This window comes from Ambystoma mexicanum, chromosome 4p, assembly GCF_040938575.1.
Source record: "Ambystoma mexicanum isolate Mex_15411 chromosome 4p, UKY_AmexF1_1, whole genome shotgun sequence".
NCBI classification, from domain to species: Eukaryota; Metazoa; Chordata; class Amphibia; order Caudata; family Ambystomatidae; genus Ambystoma; species Ambystoma mexicanum.
In genome coordinates, this window is record NC_090927.1 from 133,254,296 (window position 1) to 133,278,555 (window position 24,260).

The 24,260-nt window shown below is 44.2% G+C and overlaps 1 protein-coding gene across 3 annotated transcripts in view; it reads right to left on the reverse strand.

Moving 5' to 3' along the window:
* Positions 1-13,071: 13,071 nt before the first annotated feature.
* ASXL2 (ASXL transcriptional regulator 2) overlaps positions 13,072-24,260 on the reverse strand; it is a 747,150-nt gene continuing 735,961 nt past the window's right edge. For all 3 annotated transcript variants that reach the window (XM_069605568.1, XM_069605569.1, XM_069605570.1), the window contains one exon: positions 13,072-22,748. In XM_069605568.1, the coding sequence (XP_069461669.1) occupies positions 20,295-22,748 (2,454 nt within the window). In that variant the 3' untranslated portion in view covers positions 13,072-20,294. The remainder of the gene's footprint in view (positions 22,749-24,260) is intronic.

Here is a 24,260-nt window from a genome sequence, read left to right on the forward strand (position 1 = left end):
GGTACCTACTGACTATCTCCCAGCTAGTACCCTTCTTCTCTAGTGATTCGCTCTCTTTCAGTTTATACAATTTCCCAAACTTCGACAATCTCAGCCCTCACTAATGCTTTCTTCCATGCAGCACTTCGCCATTGCTCTTTCTTCCTCCGATGGACCCTCTTTGGTCCAGGCCACACAGGGTCTGCGGGTTCCCCCTGGCCAGCTCTCTCCTGTTTAATCTTCTTTAGCCACGTCCCATCACTTGGGGTCCATTGAGATCTTCTCAGAACTGACAAATGCTGCTTGCCTTTTATCTGGCGACTGCTGCTTCCCTTGGGTGATCTCCAAGGTGATTGGCTGCATCTGCATGTTGTGGTATTCTCCCATTGCCCCATGTGACTGTGGCCAGGTGGTCTCTTGGGCTGGCATAAAGCTATACACAAGGTTCATCCAACATTTTGGATTTCCCCTTTGCTGCATGCATGCACTCATTCCCCTCCCAAGATCTCTTGCAAGGCTACCTGCTGCGCGGGGTGTGCCACTGCATGTCCAGTGCGTTTTCCTTCTACAGAAGACCCCCCAGAAAGCCTGGGTAAGTGTTGGTTGCATTTGTTTCTGCCAAGTGTTTAAAAGGGGCCCAATCTCATCTCTATACACAGAGTCTGGGTCCAAATACAGGGGGCCTTTATCCCTCTTTCATAAAATGGTTTTACTTCAGAGGTGTTTTCTCGTCCCTGGGCTCCCAAGTGGGGGTTTGTCATGGCACGCTGTGACAAGGACCTGCCCTCAGAGGGCTGCCTCATCATACACCATAGGACTCTACTATTTAATCGCTCATCCACTAGCCTAATTGAAAGTATATGAATAGCTCCATCAAAGATCAACACTTATTGGTTTACCCTCTCCATGCAGTGGCAGTCATGTAGCAATTCTTCCTCATGAGGGTGTCCAAACCTAGTCGCAAAGTATTTATGGTTACAGAACAAATCCATTCACTGTAGATATGTAAAAGGCATTGAGAAGGGAGAAGGAGAAATTACAGAAAAGCAAGGTGCATTTTGATCAGAGATGCATGGTGAGGTTGGCAGAATTCTCAGCAATGGACACGATGTAAAGGTTCCAAGGTAGAGTGCCAAAGGAAGACCTGGAGCAAAATCGTGGTAATCAAAGCAAAAAAAAGTTAGATCAGGGATCGAATGCCTATTGTGGGACCTGATGTATAGGTGTCTGCAATCCTGCTCATCACCACAAATCCCTTGCTGGTTTCCTAACTTACTGCTTCAACCTTACCTTCCACATTTAAACATGCTTCTATCCCTCCATTGACCCCTCTCTTCCCGGTAATCTTCAACCCATTTCTCTTCTTCCCTATCTCTCTAAGCATCTTCAGCGTCTTGTCTATTCCCAGGTTTCCACTTTTGTCACTGAAAGTTCTATTCTTCCTTGTTCAGTCCGTCTTTCGTCCTCTCCACTTCACTGAAACTGCTCTCCTTTCTATTTGTGATTCCCTGCTTTTTGCTTGTTACTCTAAACACGCTTCACTTTTGATTCTATTTGGTTTATCGGCAGCTTTTGACACAGTGGATCATACTGTTCTCCTATCCTTCAAATGTAACTTTCACTCTGGTCTTTAAATCGCTCTATGGCCTTGTGCCTTCTTATCTTTCCTCTCATCTCTTAATTCTCCTACACATCTTCTTCGTTCTCAGTCTCAATTTCTATAATCAGTTCCTCGTTCCCCCATGCCCAATCACGATTTTGCTAGCTCCTTCTCATTGGAATGATCTTCCCCATCTCTTTGTTCTATTATCTCTTACTCTCTATTTCATACTTCTCTTAAGACCTACCTTCTTCACTTAGAACGACAATCATAAGTGCCTTTTTGTAGTTTTTAATCCCGCATTTCATTGTACTGCTAGTTGTGTTCTCTGTTCAGCGCTTTGGTGTAAAGCACTATATAAGTCACAAATAAAGAGATCTGCTTTTAAGGTTCAAGGATTATGTCCATGTTCCTGTTTTCACACCCTGCCTCTCCATTTCACTTTCACTCTCCCTTTTCATGCCTTTTCTGCCATCTCAATCTTTCTAAGAGGCAAACATGTTATATATCAGGCCTCATCCCCCATTGCCGTTACCTGTTGGCAGGCACGTTTCATATTAAGGGTGCCAGTTTATTAAATTCTTCTCTGGCATTCTATGATCCAACAGTTGCATATCCTGTATGCAAGGGACATCCACAAAATAAATACTGTAACCATGGAGATTTACAGAACTCTCCCAGCCTGAGCGGGCAAAAATGGGAAACAGAAAAGGAGTTGAGCCGAAAACCTGGAAAACTGCTAAGGCTTAGACGTGAAGGGATAACCAACAGGCAACCAGAATGTTATCGCTTTGGCTTTATCAGAAATATTTGTACTTAGGGTGTAACCCTGAGCCAAAACCCTGCATGGTGGTTCTTTGTTTCTTTTGGCATTGAAAGCTACATGATCAATCCTGTTGTCATAACTTTGATCCTGTAATCCATGGAAACCTGACCAGAGTAGGCCTTTGTAAAATCTAGCCTGTGGTTGCGACTGAAAGGCATCAGGTTGGTGCCTAGTGAGGACCTCTAAAGCCTTTGCCATTTGGAAGGCCATGTTACGTTGTGTAGATTGTTTGCCTGTGGGCAGATTAGTGATACTGGAAGTCTTCGCGATTTTGTAGTCCTCATTCAAATCTGGGTCCAAATATCAATACATATGGTCATTCCCCTGACCACGGTGTCAAAAGTGGTGCATTACTCCTTTCAGAATGTTAGTAGTTACCCGTTATGTCTCCAACAAGCCAGATTTTAAAATAGCTTGCCTGACCCGTGATAAGTCACTTCTGTACTTGGCCAGGTGCTTTAGCAGCTTGACATTGGCAACCACCTACAACACGTAAGATTGTGTTGCCTGACATGCAGCACATCATTTTGGTACATAATTTGACAAGAGTCCAATAGTTTTGGCTCTTTGCTGTGAGGGTTTGTTGCAGAAGATCATGATGCTGTGGAGGCAGAAGGCGGTTTTCTCAAAAGCATGGCTGCCAATAGAAGACAAATGACAATCAGACAAGGAAAATGTTTACAGATGTTATTGGTGAGTACAGCCCTTCAGGAATATAGTATTGATCGCTTGAATGACTCCCAAACGATAGTTGGGTCAATCTACTGAACATTGTCAGTCTGATTGACCAGTTTATGATTGGGGGAAGGGAGATGGTGCGAGGAGCGAGTGCATTTCTACGGTTAGGATGAACAAAAGATTGGGTGAGGGAAAGGGGACCAGAAAGGTGAGGTGAGGGAAAGGGGGATGGAAATAGAAGTACAGGGGGGTTTTGGGGTGGTGGAAAGGTGCTGCTTTGTGGAGGGTCTCACTGCGAATGTAAATGAAAGAAAGATAGAATTAAGGAAAACAGAAAGAAGGAAAGACACAAAAGCAAGCAAGGACATGGAAAAGGAAGACGTGAAATAGAAAGCTTTAAACATTTAAATCTGAAGATGAACAGTACATTCCCCTGGACACCAGGGGACGATCAGTCACTACTTTTCCATTCAAAATCATAGTAGTGGTGCAGTAAAAAGTGACGATCACTTAGGGGCAAGCAATCTACACGTCGGTCCTTCTAGAATGAACAGATAAAGGAAAACGTATGGGACATTGCACCCTGTAACCAGTAGGATCTGAATGGAGCCTTGATCTTGCCATTCCAACCTAAAAAAATAAGATGGTTACGTTAGGGTGTCAGGAGTTAAAATAGTAAATTCAGGTGCTTTGGAGTCCCACAGAAAATGGTTCGCAACAACTTCCTTCTTTCCTATAGTTCAGCACCACCTGGCAGTAAGGTGTTAAGTTGGGAGAAGAGGTTTTGAATAGGGTTCTAAATAAAGACAGACATTGAGGTTTAAGAATGAAAAGGACCAGGAGTCCGCGATCCCAGATTAGAGACTAGCAACTGGGATTCAGAGCATCAGGCTCCTCAGTAGTCCAGCTGCCTCATTATGCGACTCTTTATTTTATTTAATTATTTGTACAATTGTAAAGCGCACGAAGCCCAAAGGCATCTAGGCACTAATCCTAAGAAGATGGTTACACGTTTTTGAAGCTTCAATAACATACATTTACACAATAGGTACACAGATAAATTACATTCAAGAATGAAATGCTGACTTAGCAACCCATGAGAACAATAGCTGCATAGCTAGGGCTAGGTATGCATAGTGTTAGTCCTGGTGTTGTTAGAGAAATCATCATAAAGGCTGTGAGATGAAAGGCAGGGTGTCTGTTGTGTCAGATCAAGCCTAAACAGTAGGAGTTTTTGATTTTTCCTGAATGACCAGAGGGAAGTGTTTCCTAGTTGTGTGGGTAGGGAGTTCCACAGTTTAGCTGCCATCACTGGAAAGCTTGAGCCTCCTGCTTTCTGTCTTCTATATCTAGGTGTGATGAGCAGGTTGGTGTATGATGAGCGAGTAGGTCTATTAGAATGGGTTTTGCTAATCTGGTTGCTAAGATACGCTGGCGCATTATTTGTCAGACATTTATGTGTGAGTGTAAGAATTTGACATTTTATCCTGTAATGGCCTGGGAGCCAGTGTATGTGGAAAGTATTAAGGCTCTTGCCAGAATGACAGAATTGTCTGTGGAAAGGAATGGTCTACTAGCTCATCAATTGAGCCGTGTGGGCAGCAGAGGAGACTATGGCATTGACCTGTCTATTTAAGGTGAGGGAAGAGTCAATGTAGACCCCAAGAGTTTTTATTTCATTGGCAACCGTGATAGTGTTACTGTCTATGTTGAACGACTTGTAGTCTTGTGGGAGATTATTTAGTTTAGATTTGTTTCCGATTAGAATTAACTCGGTCTTGTCATCATTGAGACAATTCATTGAGAGCCATCCAAGCCTGGCTTGCGAGATAGATTTTATTCAGGTTTTTGGAATCAGTGTCATAGCATCCAGTAATCGGTATGAGTATTTGAGTATCATCCGCATAGTTTGTATACGTGATACCCATTTTATCGAGCTTGTCGAATAAGCGCTTAGTAAATGCATTGTATAGGGTAGGCAACACAAAGATCCTTGCAGTACTTCATGGGTTATCAATGCGGGGGGGAGGGGGCTGCTGAGGTGTCTGAAAATACCCTCGTGGTCTAGGTAGAAAGAAAGCATTTGATCCCGTTAATGGCTTCGGGAGAGAAGTGGGCAGCTGTTTCGAGGTGTTGGCACAGATTATCATGATTGACCAAATGAAACGCTGCCAAGAGGTTTAGCAGGAGGAGGATGCACAAGTCACCTTTGTCTTTATATTGGTCCATTTGCGTTCTCAAATCTAGGAGGGCTGTTTCCGTTCCATGGCCAGATCTAAATCCTGCTGGTCTTAGACACAGGAGGTTATTACATTCCAGGAATTTCTGGATCTGCAGATAGGCTGCGCGGTCAAGGATCTTTAATAAAAATGGTACTGTGGTGATAGGACGGAAGTTGGTGGGGATGTTGAGGGGTCTAATGCGTTTTTTAGAAGGGGTAGAACCCAGGCTGATTTGAGGTCTTTTGGTACTATGTTAGTGGCAAACGGGCTGTTGGTGAGGTTCATTATGAAAGGTGCAAATTCAAACGCATTCTTTTACTAAGGTTGCCAGGCAGGTGTCACCCTTGCATCTTGAAGGTTTTAGGCCTCTAATAATATTGATGGTGTCTGAAGTGGACAATTTGCCCTCCTTGTATAATTCCTTTGATGGAGATGTAGATGGCATAGTGGGGTTGATGTAAAGTTTAGATTTTTTAGTACTATTTTATGTTGTAGTAGTGACTTTTTTTTCTGCTAAGGTTGTTTTGAATATTGGTACACCATTGTTCGTCTTTGTTGGTGTGGTCAGGGGTGGGTGCTGGTGATTCCAGTTCACGGAGGATGGTAAATTATTCTCCGGAGTTAGACAGGCCGTTCAGGATTTTTTGGTTATAGACTTCACCTTTTACTTTCATAATTTCTTATTTGTAGTTATTGGCTAGTGTCTGGAAGAGGATTTTTTCTCTGGTGTTGGTGACTTTAACCAATTGTTTTTGGCAGACCTTTTGGTTGCATGCATGGTATGTAGTACAGAGGTAAACCACAAGTTGATATGCACGATAGGTTTGGCTTTTTTAGTTTTCAGGGGGGCTACTTTCTCAATGGCTGCAAGCATAACTTTATTGTATTGGCTGACCAAGGTAGATAAGTTGCTGTCAGAATAAGTCAAGTCCAGTAACAGTTAGTAGTGGTAGCATGTTGTCTCATTCAATATTTTTCGTACTTCTAGATGGAGCCGTAGGTACTAGTGGAGGATGTTTTCGAGTTTTGGTGGTGAAAGTGGTAAAGAAGATTATGGTGTGATCTGACCAATGCATAGAGGTGTTGGAGAGGAGGTCAGCAACACAGTTAACGTCAGCTAACCAACCAAGAGTACGTCCTTTTTCATGGGTAGGAGAGCAGATTCTTTGTGTGAACCCTTGGGCTTTCAGAGAATTAGCCAGTAAGCTTGCATGAGTATCCTGTGGGTCCTTGAGGCCTAAGTTGAAATCGCCTAGAATGATGACTTTAGAGGGGGGTTTCACATTATGTGCCATGAGCGAGGTGATGTCGACTTCGAATGTGGAGCCTACATGTAGGGTGTGGGTGCAAGTATGGATAAGAGATTTTTAGAGTGATAACTTGACCTGCAGTGAATGGGGGTTCAATGGAGATTATGTTCAAGGCTTTTTTGGCTAATAAGGCTACTCCATCCCCTTTTGCTGTTATTCTATACATCCTAAAGATAGTGTACCCTTCTGGAATGGCTAGGGAAAGTTGGGGGCCTGAAGCAGTGTGGAGCCACGTTTCAGTGACTGCTATGAAGTCTAGGTCATTAGTTTTGATAACGTCTGCAATATCAAGGGTGTGAGCAGTGATTGATCTGGCATTGATGAGAGCATCTTTTAGATGTAAGGTCTCATTGCCGTTGGCTAGCATCTTTGTAAGTGGGTAAGCAATTTTGCAGCATTTAGTGGTAACATCTGGTATATGTGCCTTTAGTTGATTTGAGGTGGGGGGGGTGGACCTTATGTGGTACCTGGATAGTTATTCAGGTGAGGGGCTAGCGCTGCAGTTGGATTGTTGAGTCTTAGGTTTTTGTGAGTTAAGGATGTCTAGCTTGTTGTACCGTTGGGTAAGGCTATGGTGGGAGCGAGACGATAGTCAGTCTTCTAGAGAGACCAGCAATAGGCCGTGAAGGCAGTGATGAGGTAGGAGTTTGTAGATCAAGTAACAGAGGAGTCAGAGAAAAGAGGGCAGGCGGTGGAAGGGCAGTGGCGGGAAAAGTGTTTCTTGGCTTTCCGCGCAGATAAGCGGTGTGTTATTGTAGGTCCGTCCGGTGGAAGTGTGGTTGGAGAACAGGTATTGGAGTGGTGGTATGGCCTCACCTTGTACTGGGAAGGAGAGGAGTAATTATAGAATTATAATCTTGCAGTCGAGAAAGATTTTGCGGCGAGGCCCAGGTAAATAGTTTGCAAAATCATGGCGGGATGAAGCAATACAAATCTTTACCACCAACACAGGTAATCTACAACAAAAGTAAGCACTGTTTGGGTCTACTTGGATGGGAGTAAAACCAAGATTTTACTATCACCCAAACTGGGAGAACTAATCACAACACTAAGGTCCCACCTAGCGTATACGGTGGAAGGGGGTTGCAGGGGCCAAAGAAGTCTGGCAAAATATAGTTTCATGGATTAGGGGGAGCTTGATTGACAATACCTTGGCTTTGACTGGATGGACCTAAAGGGAATGGACAGGCATTCAGCTTTTAATTGATACACGCCCCACCCCCCTCATTTTCATTGACGGGAATTCAATGAAAAGGCGTTATTGGCATAGTTGACGAAATAAACTCTGGAGCAAACGTCCTAAGGGCTGCCCTGTTGTGAAATGCCGTACAAGGTTCAGTAATGCAAAGCGCCTGTATCTCACAAACCTCTTTTATGGCTATCTTCCAAGTAAAGTGTTGGAACTCAAAACGTGTGCGTGGGTTTATAGGGAGTACCCTTCAAACATGCCCTAATATTCATCGCCCATGCTCGAGAGCGATATCGAATTGAAGAATAGATCCTGAAGCCTTCTTAAAAAAACCCTAGATCACCAGAATGGCAAACAAGGTTTCTTGAGAATGAAGTTACCTGTAAGTTATAATAGGTGCACCTTTATGAAGGAAAACTACAAGCCCGATTTTGCCAAAGTACAGATGATAATAGATTTTTTCTTGCACATTTTGGGATTCATCGCTGTATCCACCACAACAGGAAGCGCTGATCTACTTGTAAGGAGGCAAAACTCTAGTGGGGGTCCACTCGCCTCTTTCAGGACATTGATACAGTGTTGTGGCAGTGTGGCATGAACGCGTGATTCCTGTAGTCCAGTTTAACATTAGAGTTGGGTGGAATCCATAGGAGCTCCAGGCCAACACGACAGCAGAAAAGCACAATGAAAGATTCCTAACCAGTTCAACAGAGCATCCCCTCTGAACTTCAGTTCCAGGTGCTCAACGCCTTGAGTGGGGAGGGAAGGAACTCTGTGTTGATGGTGGTCGTCCAATAAATCGTTGCATACCTTCTGTGCTGCATTTGATGGCAATAAAACGGAGCAAGGATACATTGAGTGGTAATCATGAATTACGATAAAAACGTCTTAGCCAAGTGTGCCTCCAGACGCTTCATTTGTTCATGAACAGTACGTGTCTCCTTGCGCTGAATTCCTACTAAAAATAAGCACTGGCAAATCCAACTCTTGCATAGGCATTTCCTAGGCACTGCCATGATACGCTTAGGTAGTACCAGAATGGCAGTGCCTGAAAAATGCTGATCCCATGTATACACAAAAGCCAAAACAGTCAGCTTAGCAGATGTTTGATAGAGTTGCGTTTCCTGGCGGGATGCTTCATGCAAAGTGCGCTGTAAATATATGGTTTCCAGTGAAGTAGCGTATGTCTAACATTGGGCCTTATTACGAGTTTGGTGGTATCTCCGTGGTAAATTTACAGAGATACCACCAAACTGTATTACCATCACCGCAACATGCTTCAGTGGTATTACCGCTGGATTACAAGTGGCAGTAGTTGGTGTCAGTGCCTATTAATTGGAGTCTAGAGGATGCCATAAGCGATTTTGAAGGTAATTACTGAAGTGTTCTCTAGCTAGATTTGAGGAAGAGAACTTGTTCATGATTTATAGGATTCTTTGAAACCTGTGGCGAAGTTGAAATATATCAGAAAAGTCAAAGCTATTGGAGCGGAGTTTGCTTTGATAGATCAATTCTTCAGAGAAGGCCAGAGGACCAGACTCTCAATCTTTCGGATATGTGCTGCAGCCGCAAAGTGCATTTTCTCGAACCCTCTTCTGGTCTGAAAGGAAGAACCATAGTTCATTACAAAACAGAAGGATTTTCATGGTTTCTTGGCAAAGGGGATTTGGCTATATGCATCCTGCAGGCAGGCAGGCAGGAACACTTCAGTTCATCAGCTTCAGACAGGCAACACTCGAGGTAATAAGAGCTTCTGAAATGTATTCCCTTTCACCCACTTGTTCATTGTTTCATATTTTGTTTTAACATCACAATATTGCTCTGGCTTACGTAATGCATTGAAAGAATGCAAAGCTTAGGTTTCTACCAAAGATTAATTAAAAATAGAATAAATAGAATATAGGAGGGGGCATGGCTTGGAGCCATGGCGGTTGGAGCGGCTCCGTAAGAGCTCCCGGCTGGTGCCACGCTGCTTAAGACCATGCACCGGTGAATTCCTACGTTCTACACCTAAAAGTGTTTGGAGGCGATTCCAGCGAGAAGCGGCATGCGTTGATCATACTCCGATCTCTCTACGACCCTGGGGAGGGTGATTTTGCCAACCTGAAGCTGCGGAGTACGAGGCGTACGAGAGCCGACAAAATGGCGGACGGCAGTGCGCTCAGAATTTGCTCTTGGCGAGGACGGCCCACATAGACTTGCAGGCAAGAGATAAGCACTCGCTGGACTCTGTTGGAGTGGGGGCTCAGGTTGCCCCACGCACTGCCCGCCTTCCGGCCATCACATCCCGAAAACTCCAGAGGGTTGAGCTGTGGCGTCTCCCATAACGTCAATCTTGTGAGCCGCTGAGAGCCACGCTAATCTCCCCTTGCTGGAAGCAAGACAAACTCTTCTACATGGCCTCCCCTCTGCAGTCCGATGATACAGCGGTTCCCCACGACAGAGAGCCCACTGTGCCGCCGCCCAGGAGAAGAGTCTTCAGCTCTCCCCTTCGCCTCCGTAACACAGGCTAGCGTACGGCCAGGCAGTGGAGGGCCTCGTTCCAAGCATCCGTGAAGCCGGGGGGGGCGCCAGCAGCGTGGCCTCCCGGTTGAGCTGGCACCGGGTCCACAGTGGGAGTTCCGACGCCCCACGAAGCAGCAAATGAGGCCCCTCACACTGCGGACGTAGCGGCTGGCCTGAGCTACCTCCGAGGCTCTTTACCCAGAGTGTCTTGGTGGAGTGGGTTGGCCCTTCTACTCCGGGACCCACAACGCGGCACACAGCAACACATCACTAGGGCTGCCAGAGATGCCCCGACCTGGGGCGGTCCTCTCTGTGCTAGGGGCGACATCCATCCACGGAGCACATAGACCCGGGGGCTGGGCAATCGGCTCCTCTGTCGGCCGAGGTTCGGAACTCCAGAGACTGTCTGGCATACGAGAGGGAGAAAAGTGACACAGGGCTACAGCTCGGTTGAGGCAGGGTGTCTGGGGTCTGTCTTCTGCGCCCCGAGCGGCTAATTTACCGGACCTGCAATTGTGCCCTGCAAGGTAAGGCGGCTCCTCCCGTTCTCATCAAGCGTCCTTAGTCGATCTACCTCCTGCAGCGCCTGCGTTCGGGTGCCAACGGGCTCCACTTGGTCTCAGTCCTGCACACCATCTTAGCAAACTGATCGCACTGGGGGCTATCACTGCTAACGGTTTCCTATACCTATACCTGCACCTCCGCCACCTCCACCACCCCAATCCGGCAGAGGATTCAGAGTGCTCCAAGGGGGAGTCAGAGCTACAAACAGCTGCTAGGGTACGAAGTATCATCAATCCCATCTGGGAGCCCTCGAATCTTGGAACACACCCACGGCAGCGGACAAAGCCCGTACATCCCTCAGGGAGCACAGGTCCTGTCTCACTCCCCAATCTGCCCATCAGGTTACCCAGCCTGTTGTCCCCGAATTGCCAGAGCATCAGATCAGCGCTGCAGTACTACCGAAATACTTCCTGCAGCTCGAGATACTTAGCTGGGTTTGCGCCTATACTACGGCTTATACCTCACTACATTCCCTCCAGCAAGCCGAGGATGACTACACTACTCATCTTTAGGTCCCACGAATTTGCAGAAAGTTAGCTACTCGTGGGGGCTGCGAGACTATCCGTCCCTAGCTTAAGCGTAACCTCACATCAGGCAAGCGTTAACCGGGGGAATCTTCTGCACCTCCCTCTCACTCCGAAAGTTAAAAGAGCAGATTGTAACATCATGGCGAAAGCCCTCAAATCCACCAAACAAACTGACATTGCAGCACTATTAACTACTCCCATGGGCGAAAAAGCCAAAAGAAGCAACCGCAGCGAGGTTGAGGCAGCAAGTACCCCTCCGGAGCCATCAGCAGAGATGGCAACTCAATCTGTCACAAAAGCAGACCTACAAGATCTCCTTTCGGCTCTTACTAAAGAATTCCAGAAGGGAACTGAAGAAGTTAAGAGCAAGATAACGGTCCTTGACAAGCGCATGGGGGAGGTTGAAGCGCGCACGGAAGAAATTGAAACCACACTGTGCGAACAAAATTTCGAGATCGGAGTTGGGGCAGACAGAACTAGCGCCTTTAAAGCCAGATGCACGGTGCTAGAAGCTAAGCAAGAAGACGCGGAAAATCAAGCTAGGGGCAACAATATCTATTTACGAGGAATCCCAATGTCGGTTCCAGATAAGGACCTTGGTGCCTATGTCAATGACCTACTCCGATTCATCATAATGCTCCCAGACGACTCGCCGTTAGAACTGGATAGTGTTCATAGGGCAAGGCCCAGACAAAACTCGGCCTCCACAGCAGACGTTATAGTGAGAGTCCACTTTCATAGGCTTAAAGAGGAGATAATGCGCGAAGCAAGAACTTCCGAGCAGATCCACTTACGAGATGCTTCAATATCCCTCTTCCAGGACCCATCAGCATCCACACTGGCCAAAAGAAAAGCCCTCAGGCCCATGACCGATTGGCTCAGAGAACGCAAAATCACCTATCGATGGAACTTCCATATGGCCCTCGCCTTCACCTGGGAGGGAAAACCTCGAAAGATCCTCTCTCCGAAAGAAGCCAAAGTCTTCATGAATCCGGAGGCAAACGATGACCCCCCCCGATAAGCCAGCCAGAAACCTAGAGGGGATGGAGAGGGAGCCCCTCCTTGCCTGGTCTAGGGCGGAGAGACGCCGCAGGGTGCGGGGTCCGCAAACTAAAGGGAAAATGCAGAAAAATCGCTGAGTCCTACCCAGGAGTAATCCAAATTATCCCAGAAAGTTTTATTGGTGGAACACGGATGCCTAAAACCCCTCATCTTGGTGCCCTCCTGACTCCAGATGACTCCGCACAGGAACACAACGCGAAACAGCAAAGAGCCTACCGGGAATGTCGGGGTCTCAACCACCTACTTCAAGAATGAGCCATAGACGGTCCTGTGCAACACAAGCCTCAAGATTGCAAACTTACCGGTCTAACCAGAGGTCTCATGACCTCCTACTGAAGATGCAGCGATGGCCCAGCTGAATACCCCGTTGGTAGAAGGCTGGTCCGCAATACCTGTTGCAGTTTTTGTTCTTGGTTTTTCTGTTCCTGTCTTTTTTTTGTTGAGATGACGGAGGAGGAGAGGGGGGAGAGAGGTTCCGGTACCAAAAATAGAATATTGCAACTAGACAGGTTCATGACATATGGCAAGTTCAAATTTAGACACGTTTGGGTGAAACGTATGCCACAGGAATTAACATTAGCTTATAGAGACTAGAAAAACACAGAGGCATTCACTTCCCTATTTTTTATTTGACCTTTGAGGTAACATGTTAAATGACAGCACACATTCACAATCCAACAAGATTGTCCAATGGGTTAATCTGCAATCAGAGCCATACTGTGTGCCGTGATAAACAGGTACTTGCAAAACGCTTTAATGCTCTTTACTTATACAAGAATCATAGAAGGAAAACAACCTGGTGAAGAAAATGAATTTATATACAATAACATTTTTAAAATGCTTAAAAATCTTTTTATGCAAAATATGATTTTCTATATTATCTGTGAAAATATATGACTATTTTAAAATGCCGTCAACCTGAACTTTTCTGTACATACCCACAGTTCTGGTTTTAACAGTCCCTTTTATAAAGACGATTTCGGAAACAAATTCTAAACTATTCTACAAACCCCTGGGATAGAAAAGAATCAACATTTAGTAAACAATTTAGAACATTTCTGTTTAACATTTTAAAATGTTTCTGTTTAAGAAAACTTTATTTCAATGCATGTATGAAAAAACATGTGTTTGAAGTTCCATTCAAATTCAGAAAATATTGCATTTAACATTCAACATGCGCCTGTACAAGTCCATGGACATATTACCCTGTAAATATTTTAAAGGTTTTAGTTTCTTTCGACACATATACATATATTACAAAAAGCTCTTTTGCAATGAATTTACAAAGTCTCACAGATGAACAGTTAAAATAAGGAATTTGCACTGTATATATCCAAATGATTTATTTTATGCATTATTCATATTTTTATTTTCATGTCAGCATAACAAAGAGCTGGTACTCAATCCAAAACTGGTTCACACATCATACGCTCACAGACATTATGTTAGCTTTCGCTACACCATAGGAATATTTATTAGTGTAGATCAGGAATGATTCCCGGTATAAAGCGGTGATTGAAAGCCCACATCATTTTAAGGTCCTTGGGTGTGACTTGTATATGCATATAAGCTCTACACTTGTTTCACTAGGTGAAAAACCAAATCTCAAGGAAATAAACTGAACAAAGAGGAAAAACAGCAACTCTCTGCTCACAAAAGGGCACAATAAGGTTATTAAAACAAAATTTCCCAGCCAGCCATCCATCTTAACTTGTTACAAAATAACAAATCTGCTAGTGACTCCATGACCTCAAGAAATGAAGAAACACCTCAGTGCCGTTTGCCATTAAGGGAGATGTGATAGGAATGGGTTTGATGATATTGAACAGAGTATTGCCTTTGACTTGTGGTAAGAGGAAATGGATAAGGATAGTGAATGACGATGCCCAATTCCAGAAATGCTTTAGAATATCAAGCCCACGGAAAGGAATAAAAAAGCAGTTTGAAGAACGGGGAAGAGTCATCGGGCAGTAAACTGGGTTACAATACTCTTAAATAGCAGGAAAATTAGTTCAATCAAGAGATAAGTTACCGAACATAGGCATGTCAAACTTTGCCATCTGACGTAACTGTGCAGTTGAGCTGTCAGGGAATTAACTCTACAATAAATTAACGACATCAAACAAACCATTTCAAATTGGAAAGCTTTTGCAAAAAGAAAAGAGCAGAAAAACAAATTTATCGCATAGTACTGACAAGATGTGACTGGCTGGATGCAACTGCCCTCTTAGGTCTTCCTTTTTGGATGAGATGCTTGGGGATAGGTGACCCATCACCAAGGCAATACAGACTCTTGATGAGGCAAGAATTGTTCTAGATGAGGGCAAAGGACAGGCCACCCTTAAAAAAGAAAACCCTAAAACAACTCTTGGTAATACAAGGCTGTGGATACAGAGAGAATTCCGCTGGGGAGAGGACTGCAACTAGTAGGTAACAATGACATCTCAGAACTGCAGCTTGATAGGAGACGGCCTATGGAAGAGCATGCTGCCGTTCATAGTAAGGTGAATACGACAGAAAAAGGAAAACATAGTAATTCAAAAATCACAGGAAATGCATAGAAAAAGAATTGCAATGTATGAAAACACAGGGCTTGGCACAATGGTTCAGTGAGAGCACCCGATTGCTTCAGTGATCAGTTTTGTTTACCGATTTATGAAGGATAAAACCTTGGAACATAATTTCTGGGAAAGCCAATGCCATTTTGGGATGGGAATACAGAACATATCAAGGGAACTGCCGCCATATTGACTCGGAACCCAGCAGTGCTACCCAAAGCTTCTCATCAAGCACACGGAACAGCCGCTGCTTTACACAAGCACAATGTGCCAGCTGAGAGGCAACTGCTCTAAACATATGCTACCCTGTATAGTCCCACTGACCTCTCGAAAAGCCCAAAAGAAACAAAAAGGAGAGGGATGCCTCCGGCAAAAGGAAATACCTGGTAGGACCTGTAAGCATGCCACATGACACAATCACAAAACAAGACAGGCATAAGGAAATTTGTGCTTCCGATGCACCATCAGAGTGGCACAAGTAGTTTAGCATCTAGTTTTGCATTTACGCGGACTTCAAGGCAACCAGTGTGAGAAAACAGTAGGGAATGCATCACAAAGCCTTGAAATAGGTACACCTGCAATATCAAATTCAATCACGACATACGACCATTACAGGACAGGGAGCTATACTGAACTGAGTGTATAAAAATAGCTTTTCTTGCAACCCCCTTCTTGTAGGACTACTTATACAGTAGAACTGCAGAGGTGGGAAGAAGCTCTGAAATCCCCATAAAATCAATGTATAAAAAACATAAATGGGGTGCCAGGTAGTATAACGTTATTTGATGCGCTAGCATTGGTGTCGGTAAGTACTGAATGGCTAGGCTACCAGAATCACAGTGTATGCAGACGAAAGCTGCACAGGGAACTTGGGGCAAATAGGCGAGAACCAATAAGATCTAGGATATTTAGATATGTGAAAATAGCAATGAAAAATAGCACACTCAAGAGGTCAGGTAGGGCTTAACATAAGAATAACAGCAGCACCCTGGATATGTTCCACTATGTGACATGATAACCTTGTGTTTTCTCCGTGTTCTCCGTGAGGGGTAATCAATGGAATTATTTCTATATTAGCAGCTAATTAATGGACAAACAGTTCCGTTAACATATTCCTTCCCTTCAATGCAATGATCTTGTAGGTATATCTACTGATCACTCATTATTTGACAGGGACCTTAGGACGACATGTCCGCTGTATATACGACTTCCCAGTGCTCCAGGCACAATCATATGTTGACAGTTCAGACCCAGGTCAATGAAATCGTCCATGGAATCCATTAGCACAAGAAAAATGGCTCCACACTTGGGGGTAAAGATAAAAATATACTATAGAGCATAGTTAATAATTAGTGATCATAGTGCATAGCTATATCCATAAACCACCAGCCCATCCACAGAGTCCTTTTGACACACCTATTTAGGCTTTGTCAACATAGCCCTTACAAGAATCAATCTGATAACAAGGAGAACTAAAAAGTGAATTTAAGATGTCTTGTTGAGGGTACTTCCATTGCAAAGGGTAAAAGACAGGCACACTGAGTGCCGACTTGCCAAATACATTCAAAACGATGAAAAAAGCCAAGAAAAATTGTTCGTCAGTTGAAAGATTAAATCCATGCTTTTTTGTTTGCATGCTTGTACATACAGTGCAATAAACCATCACTCGGGTTAGAGGTGCAACATTTAATTTTGCACACTTGGCCAATTTGTTAATCTAAGTGTAGTTTGGCTGAATATATCTACCGCATTATGTGCACACTGTACAGTTACGCTTGGCAAGAAACTTAAAGAGGAACACCCAAGCAAGACAGGAATTTTCCACCACAAAGAAGACATGAGCAACCTGATAGCCATCCCATCACAGCTCCTTCGGCCCCATCACCCAGGTGAACAATAAAGAAGCTTCCCCCGAGTCTAGCAACTAAGAGACCAACAGGACCCGCCAAAAACATTACTCAATGTGGTTAATTATTGCTTGATTCACAAAGGACAGTTTGTCCAAGATGGCTTCAGACGTTAATTTGAAAGCACTCTTCTTTGCATGTACTCTTTGTAAAAAATTGAGCGGAGCATGATGGCATGGTCCTCTCTCCATGAAACACAACTCATTTGGTAAGAGGCAGCGTGAGCCACTCTCAACGGTACCAGAAATCCAAAGTCTACCGAAGCAAAAGCACAGGTGGACCTTATATAGGTCTAGCGGGAGGCACTGGGTAAAGAGGAAATCAGAGGGTCCGCTGTCATAATGATCATGAACATTTGGAAAAACTATGCGCTTTAGGGCACTATTGCTTAAAACAGGGGAGTACTGAAAAAGTTCACGAAAGGGTGCACCTAGAGCAGGAATGCTGCAGCTATTAATAATGTGGCAATGTCCCATCTCCCAGGACACCTCTCTTATTATACATGGTTTTAAGCCACGACACTCAAGTGGGGTCCACACAGACGTACCCTGAGAAATCCCGTAAATGGCTCAGACACAGCTGGCCTGAAGAACAATATTATAATTCTAAGTTAGTTAAATGAATGAAATTGGTGATTCTTTGAGAAGCTCAATCGAGAACAAAAACTGAGCTAACAAAACAGGCATTCTTTTACCAGTGTGCATAATTTTGATGTTATTTAGATGCATTGCGTGGAGACTGTAGATCATTAAATGTCTCTTCGGTAATCTGTAGAATACATGTGATCTGTATTGAAAACAATATTTTCTAATATATTATATATATACATACACACACACACATTTCTGCACATATATATGCAACATACACACAACGTTTTTATATGGTAGGAGTTTTAGATTAGGATATTGGTGAAATTTGTTCCCCATCAGGCTTTGATATTCTGAATTTAGAGGACACTAGTACTACCTATTGATTATAAAGCTAGCCTCTTCTCCACTGTCCAAGGCGACATTTCTTTGGTTTAAAATCACGTCATTAAGTGGTGACAGCAAAACAATACAAGGAAGACATAAAAGTGGTGTTTCCATGACAAATATGATGCATACTTATGGACGTGAATACAGGCCCTGACATAAAACCTAGGCTTTGCAGATGGAGAGGAAGCTAGCTGTTTTCCACACCCCTAACAAAGGTTGCTCCTGGAGAACAAGGCATGCTCAGATAGCTAGTCTGTAATTCTAGGCAAACAATGCACTTCTGAATTTAACTGAACTTGGGAAGTCGACCTTGAGTAACAGCATAACACACAGTGATACGTATTGCATAATTCTACATTTCCAGTTTGTACATATGGTATTCAAATGAAGACATCCTAACAACACACCCTCTAAGGGGTAAGGAAAAAAAAGCCCGAAGTCCCCTTGTGGCCACATCATCACACCTACAAATCCATATGACGATATTCCAAGCCACATTGGCGTACTATGCCCTAACAAAGGACATGTAACTTGCTGTCCTTTGCCGTGTATGGTCGAAAAGTCTTGGATGACTTGCAACATCCTTAATTATACACAGCTATGGAATTTCATCCCAGGCAAACGGCTGTTAATTGAACGCCGTTGGCTGTTTATTGAGGGATCCCCAGTGTCTGCGCAGAATATTGCTCAGATAACTTTAATATAGTTGAACGATGCAGGACTTTAACATGCTTCCAACTGAATAATAACCTAAGATTTCATAATACATTTGGTTCGAATTCAATGAGACAGATATCACGTTAATATCCTGTTAATTGGGGCCTTAGATTTAGCCATACTTTACCATATCTACTAGATAACTGAGCAAGAACGGGTGTTAGACCCATTAGCTAGATTGTCTACACAATACAAGGGGCCAATGAGGTGGTGGTCATCTTCAGGAAACCTGTTACACCATGCAGCCAACAAGCACACAGAACGCCTAATGCGCCTGCAGTTAATGTGAATGGAGTATTTTTAGTATAAAATGCAATGTTCATTCAAAGCAAACAAATATCTGGGAGGGTCTTCTTGTTTGGAGGAAAAAGGGATTGGCTTTTTTGGGGGAGGTGAAGATAATTTTTGAAATAAAACCGTGTTGTTACTTTACATTCACATCATTAGCGATGTGGTCTATTTAGGAAAAAAGTAATTGAGCAAGAAGCGTGGTCATCTATTAGCTTTCATACCACCGCCATGACAAGTAATGAATATGCAAAGTACATGGGTACCGCAATTCTCTCCAATTGGTAAACTGATGTTTACGGGGCTCTAGCCACTCCCCTAATGAACTGGGTACACCAGGGGACTTCTTTCCAATAAAGGACTCAAAAGCCATGATGGCTCTTCCAAAACATAGAACAAATTGGTCCCTGCGAACCGAAAAGTAGTCCAGATGTCTGATCGATATAAATAAGGCAACAATGTTCTGCAGCAAGAGTTCACAAATCAGGACTCAATTAAAATGCCCACATGAGATTACATGCATCACTTGGACTTCCTCCTGTCCCTAACGTTCGCCATCTAAAGAACGAACCAGTGCGTACAGTCTTACCAAGCTAATCTGTTTTGCAAAGAAATGTGCACGCTTTCTCAGTGGTCACTTGTCTGCTTTCCACTAAATTTCCTGCCAATAAACACTTGAAGAAAATAGAGTTCTCATATCATATTTATACCAGACTGCATACATCCCATGTTACACTCGTACCACTTTGACATGGGTGACTACCCAAAGTGTTTGTTTCATCATCGCAGTGAAAACTATGAACCAACGCTAGAGAGTTAGACACAATAGAGAGGTGACATGGTAAATCAGACAATATCACACAACCTGGGCCAGTCCCCGCCACAGTATTGTTGAAAATACTGAATGGGAATGAACACGGTGACAAAATAGGCACAGTTGTTTAAGGACAACTAGGAGTACAGAATATGCACAAATAACGTAGAGCGTGTTTACTTCGCCAAGAAATAGTTTTAAAAAGTTAATATTGAATTCAAAAGAGTTTCCAAGCAAGATATCTGTTGGGGATTGTTAATGCTTGGTACCAAGAGAGGGGGCTGATGGAACATAACAGCAAGTCAATAGGTTTCTCCTAAAAATCTGTAAAAAATATATATATATATAATTTGTAAGAAATTTTGTGGCGTATTTACACGATTCCTCAAGTGCAAAGTCTTGTCATAATTCACTAAGTCTACAGTGACTCGGCCAACAGAAAGGTGCTCTTTTTTCAAAGCTAATGCAAAACTGTGCTTCAGACTTATACAGTTCTCTTGTACAAGGAAATAGCTCATTTTCATCTTTCTGCAAATGAGCACCACACCCTGCAAGAACAGGCATGCTACTAGCGCACAACAAGACACGAGACACACAGTTTAGACGGCCCAATGCAGTCATCGTGGCAGAAGGCACCACAGCCCTTGCACACGATCATGGCTTTCAACCTACAGTAACATTTGGAAGGAGAATCAATCCCGCCGTCTCCAGTGAAGGCTTTAACGGAAATGGGCTGCCCGTGGTTGGCAGGGTTCAGGGCATGGCCAGCAGGGATGGTTGTGACAGTCACAGAAAAGGACATGACATTGCTGGTGCTATTTGAGTCTTGGTTGCCACCTAGTTGCAAGACAGGGCTATTGTTTACATTCGGAGAAGTGGAAACATTTATCACCCCCCCATAACTAGATCCACCTAAAAGCGAAGCATTGCCGTACAACCTCGGTGTTTGTAAGTGCGAAATAAGCGGAGTTGGATGCACCTGATAGTCAACAGGTGGAGCAGAGAGCTGGTAGAGCTCTGGAGTGCTGTGTATCAATTTCCCACCTAGAACATTCACCATTCTGGCTTGAGCAGCCTGGATGAAACCTCGTGCTAAGGCAGCTTCATCATATGACTGTTGCCCTTGTAACAGATTCAATCTCTGTTTAGGAGTGGCCTCCTGTTCCAAATGGGCTGGGTCTAGTTTTACAGTTTTGCTAGACGCCTGCAAATTATTGTCCACTCTGTTGGGCTTTGGGCTTGTTTCACGGTGATCAACAAACCGAGTGGCATTGACCATAGTGCTTTCAGGCCCATCTTCAATGTCTTCACCATCTGTACATGATGCACCATCATCGTCAATGTCACTTTCCTCAGCAACTTCACTTTCATACTCTCTAGAGTCTGCATTGGGTCCATGCTCAGCACTATTTAAAAACAGTTGGCTTTCGGTATTGGGAGCATGAGCCCTCCTGAAGCTCTCTGAACCTCTGCCGTATGTTGAAATGTTGAGGAGATAATGGCCAGACATTGCAGGTTTACATGTCCTCCTTCCAGTAAAACCCAACATAAACCGATGACTAGCAGATACATTTTCTGGTGGATAGCTTGCAGGAGCATGGTATATGGGAGCTGGCTGCAGGACCGACACAGAACTTGGTATCTGTTGTATGTTTCCCTGCGACACCTTGTACAATGTCCCTTGGCTTTGTGGTTGGTTGATGTTTGTGTCCCTCTCATCCTTTCCTGAGAACAAGGGCTTTTGCACCTGTGGAAAGTATCTGCTGTGGTGGATGATCCTGTCCATGTGCTCCATTGCTATGTTTGGCTGTCTCTCATGACTTTCTGCACTTGCAATACTGCTTCCCATTGACCATGGAGCAACCGAGGGATGGAGGGTCTTCCTCTTTTCAACCAGAGTTAGGGGAACATTTTGAATTTCTGCTTTTAGAGGTTTGGACAGGACTTTCTCCAGTGGCATAGCTTTCCCTTGCAGCAGCCGAGTAACCAGAGGGTTAGTCGAAGGGATGCTCATGCTTGCCTTCATACCTGAGGTTTCTCCTTGAGATTTAAGGCAGGAAGCCATTGGCAAAGTGCTGCAGAGTGGAGTTGAAACAGAAGATGAAACAGAGACAGTGGCCTGAGAAACTGTCGGTGTAACCGAAGCACGTGAAATTACGGTGACATTATCCATTGATGAACATGAGGATGCCACTAACACATTACCCTTGTTACCAGAGCATGGCAGTGTTGTGTTAGGCTGGGGTGTGCTTTCTACATTCTTCCTCAGAGCAACAACTTCACTGGGTTTGTTACTTAGAGCTGGATGTCCAACAACTGCAGGGGAGAGCACAGAGGATGGAGTTTGTGGTGAGGTTAAACCTGATGAAAACGAACGTGCTTTTTCCTGCCTGGCACTATTAGCAGCTTGAAGTGGGCTGGAGCTAGTGGAATTTTGTGTTTGTAGGTTGTTTGTCCTATCTCCATGGTTCCTATCCGCACATTGTGGTGTGCCTGCATTTATCTTTTCTAGTGCAGAAGGGTTTCCGGTGTCAGATGTGGAAGGTAAACCTGCGGCACCGGCTGGAGCTCTGGATTGTACATTGAGGGTTTGCTGTAATTGTGTTCTTGACCCACTGTGAGCTGGTGATGCGAGCGTGGTCGCCGCTTCTGCACTGGATTGGATGTCCAGATGAGGTTGCACAGGTCCCCCCTCACCTCCCCTGCTTCCAGTTCTTCCCAGTTCCATGGTGACAACCTGGCTTCCAGTTTCATTGGCTTTACTTCCACATCGATTGTCCCCTCCTCCTGGACCTCCGCCTCCTGGGCCAGGACCTGGGACAGAATCTCCGACTGAAGCAGCTGCGGCTGCTGCAGCTGCAGCAGCTGCTCGTTGTGCTCTGGCCAGGTTAGCCTTTGCCTTGATATCTGCCAGGGTTCGGGCTCCTGTTCTCCCAGGACTGGTAACGGGGGTTGGAAAAGCAGCCCTGGGAGAGACCTGGCAGGCAGCAAATGGCATTGCAGTAAACCTCGAGAATGGTATCTGAAGAGGAAAACAAAAGTGGAGTTAATAAAACAGAGAAAAGAAAGTTTGTACAACAAAGACATGAGACTTTAAAGAGAAACCTATTAGAAATATTTAAACACAACTTGAATGCGTTCTAAAAGCAACACAAACTAGCAAGCTCCAAAGTTTGGGGCAGAGCTCTCCGCCAGATCGCAAAATCCAAAAGGGTTTCCACAGAACAAAGAAGATATTCAATTAAGCTAGCCTGAAAAAAAGTATACATTACATTTTCCTTAAGTGTGCATCGTGGAACCTACTGGATTTTGGAGCCCGTGAATCACAGAGACCTGCCCCACTCACTCACAGATTTAAGCCTACATTCCAGAATACCTAACCAGAAACATTGAATCACGGATCGCATCATGTAGGGTGACCAAGGTATACATTGATTTGCAATGTAGATATTTTATTGGCTAGCAGATGCAATCTGAAATTCAACTTTTGCCCTCACAAGCTTTCAGTGATTTATTTTCCACAGTGAGATTGCACCCTTCTCACAGATACACTACCAACCCTAATGCACAAGGTTAGTCGAGGACAGTGAGCTTAAATCTATGCTAAAACGACTAGTCTGTCATAAGCTTTTAGGTAGGCCTTCAAACAAAAAATCATTATATGAGATCGGTTCAGAGTAAAGTGTCACCTGAGCACTGCCCTACCCTTAACTTTTAAAGTTAGCATGTTAAGCAATACTCCAAGATTTAAGACTGTTATACTGCACTTTGAGGGAGGATGGCATTGATGAAACAAGGCAGCTCCTGTGTGTGCTAGTCCCCTTCACCCGCCCTACACACAATTCTGATTCCATTTTAGAAACAACCAGTTCTCCTTAGCCACGTGGTGGTTCATCATCTATGCTATTGCCCTAAAGAGTTTCATTGGTGCACGAAGACACTTGGTTCACAAGACTGATAGTCTTTTCAAAGTGCTTAGTGAAAGTTAGAGCATTCACTGTAACAAGTATACGTGGCTCTGTATTGCCCTTTTCCATAAACACCAGCCTCTCTAACATTTTAAGGCACAATAAGCAAGCTCCTACATTCTCTCAGTTTAATGCCAATGAACTGGGAAACACGCGATTTAAGGGATTTGCCCATCTGGCGGTTTGCTCTAGACAGTCCAAGATAATCAATTGTAGCTCAGTCCTTCCTAACTTTGAATCATGTCCCAGCTGCCTTAAAGTTACCTGTGGTTCGAAGGACTCTAATAACACAAGAGATTAAATAGGAAGAGCTTCTAAATTCTCATATTTACTTTGATCTACCACATCCCTTCTTGCTTTTGAGTAGCTGACCAAAAGAACGCAAGGCCCTCCGTATGCACTTTGATAAGCTCTGCTAACAACTACTCTTGGTTTGGGTATGCTAAAACCTCACTTTTTACTAGCAGCAACGTTACCAGTCACCACATCATCACATGAAAGCATTCATGGAGTACGCTCATTTCTTGCATGTATGTTCCTCTTACCCTCAAGTCCAAGACAGTTTG